The sequence below is a fragment of the Erinaceus europaeus genome, chromosome 9 (assembly GCF_950295315.1).
Source record: "Erinaceus europaeus chromosome 9, mEriEur2.1, whole genome shotgun sequence".
Classification (NCBI taxonomy): Eukaryota; Metazoa; Chordata; class Mammalia; order Eulipotyphla; family Erinaceidae; genus Erinaceus; species Erinaceus europaeus.
The window spans coordinates 14,808,262-14,810,674 of NC_080170.1; the positions used below are offsets into that span (position 1 = coordinate 14,808,262).

The 2,413-nt window shown below is 41.6% G+C and overlaps 1 protein-coding gene across 1 annotated transcript; it reads right to left on the minus strand.

The window, feature by feature from the left end:
* Positions 1 to 630: 630 nt before the first annotated feature.
* On the minus strand, positions 631 to 1,560 carry LOC103117123 (olfactory receptor 2J3-like). Its single transcript, XM_007527138.2, has one exon. The coding sequence runs from the start codon at positions 1,558 to 1,560 to the stop codon at positions 631 to 633; it is 930 nt and encodes a 309-aa protein (XP_007527200.2).
* Positions 1,561 to 2,413: the final 853 nt, after the last annotated feature.

A 2,413-nucleotide genomic window follows, 5' to 3' on the forward strand; every position in this document is an offset into this window, starting at 1 on the left:
ATGTACTGTATAGAGCTAATGAAATATTTATGTACACGTTATAACATCTTACACATAACAACAGATCATGGCTTATACTTCATGCAGGTCAAATGTATTTGTATTTTCAAAATTATCTGCATTTTGTAGGGAATTTAAGAACTCAGAAAAATTATTTCTCAAAGAATGAAACATTTTCCAAGACAAAGTATACTATCCCTGCATGATCTTTCCCAGTCTTTCTTAGATGTGCTTTCTAACCTTCTTTTAGCAAAGATTTAGATGCATGTTATTTACCTTTTTATCAGGCTAATATTGCAGACTACATCAATGTCTGTCATACATTCTAGCCTTCAGAATGTCCAACACCTCCTAGAAAACTATAATATCTTTCTGGAGGTGAAAAAAATTCAGAAAATACCAAACCTGCAGTTTTCCAGGGTATCACAAAAATATACATATACAATTTGTGATAGGACTTACAAGCCCTACTGCATAACAACACTTTATATTTTGTGTTCATTTTGTGCTTGCTTTATTTGTCTTTTTATCATTCTAGGATGGACCTGGAAAATCTGTCTCTGCTGTCATTATTCCACTTTCTACTCCCCCAAATCATGTCTATAGCCAAGTTCCAATAGCCACAATTTCTTAAAGGGAATCCTTCCAAACCACTTTCCTAATTGCCCGCTTGACATCTTTGTTTCTCAGTGTGTAGACCAGTGGGTTCATGCTGGGAGCCACAATGGTATAAACAAGGGCCAGGGCCTTCCCTTGGTGCTGAGAGTAGTTATTCTTTGGTTGAAGGTACATGAACATGGCAGTTCCATAGAACAGTGAGACCACAACCAGATGGGATGCACAAGTCCCAAAGGCCTTCTTCCGTCCTTCAGCAGACTTCATCCTTACCACAGCCCTGGCAATTAGGGCATAGGAGGTGAGAATGATGGACACTGGGATGATGAGGATGATCATTCGAGCAACTAACATCTTTGACTCAGTTGGATGAGTGTCCACACAGGACAGCTTGACAATAATCAAAATCTCACAAAAGAAATGGTCTACTCTGTGGTGGCCACATAGAGGCAAAAGCATAGCCAGGGAAGACTGAAAGAGAGAGTTGGCAAACCCAGCCAACCAGGAAATGGCAGCAAAGATGTGGCAGACCTGTTGGTGCATAATTGTAGTATATCGGAGGGGCCAGCAGACAGCAACATAACGGTCAACAGCCATGACAGCAAGGAGCACACATTCTGTGGACCCAAGAGCCAAGGCCACTGAAAACTGCACCATGCAGCCAACAAAACTGATCTTATTACTTCCCCACATGTTTGCCAGCATCTGAGGAACGATACAAGTAGTGAAACAGATATCCAGGAAGGAGAGGTTGCAGAGGAAGAAGTACATTGGGGTGTGGAGCCTGCTGTCCAGGATAGAGACCAAGATGATGACTGCATTGCCTAAAAGTGTCATGGCATAAAATCCAGAAGCAAACAGAGAAAGGATGAACTCAGCCCTGGGATATTTTGAAAAGCCGACCAAGATGAAGTAGTCCCTGGAGCTGTCATTTATTTTCATCATCTGTAATATTGGGATACAGCTGAAACAGAATCAAGTGTTTCCTGTAGATAGCCAAAAAAAAAAGTTAGTGAATGTCTCTATGATCTTTATTACCATTTCATAGATTTGTTTTCAAAGCCATCTAGGTAATACATATTCAAAAATTATGATGAATTTATGTAAATGATTCAGCAACATCGTCTCAGTGATAATCTGTGTTCCATTGCTGACCACATTATTAACAGAGTATCATAGTAAAAATGTCACAAGAGGAAACTTCTGGAGGTGGGGCTATGGAACAGAAGCTGTTTCTCTCCTCACCTCTCCTCTCACTGGTCAACGAGGAGTACCAAAGGAGACCACCTAGGACCACAACAAGACAGGACTAGAATGACTTCAGGAACCCACCAAATCACCAGTGAGTGCAAACACATGTGGCTCATGCACAGAAAGAAGCCTAAGGAGAGATTAAGTGGCTGGTAACAGTCCCAGAGTTTACCAGTTGAGACACCACCTCCAGTCTGTTTCACCAACAAAAAGACAGCTGAAGGGAGGAGAGAACTCCCCTAAGACTTACCAAATGCAACTGTGAGATTCCATTGCTACTGCCTTCAGAATCTGGAGCAGTGGGGAAGGCCCTGTGCTGACATCAGGGGACATAGAAATAACCAGAAAACTCAGGAGAAAATGTATACCTCAGTGTTCTAGCAGTGGAGCTGCCAAAGTCTCTTTGCATAACCACTGTATTATGTCAGTCCCGCCCTTCTTTATCTCTTGGTCAGGAGTCAGTGATTAAGCTAAGAAGCCCATTTATAGTTTAAAAGCCCTCAGCCTCCCATAGCCTACAGGGAAGAAAAAGAACAAAAGAGTTTTT

What these genes read in the sequence shown, in the direction of transcription:
- LOC103117123 (XM_007527138.2), bottom strand. Translation starts at nt 1,560, where the DNA reads ATGATGAAAATAAATGACAGCTCCAGGGACTACTTCATCTTGGTCGGC.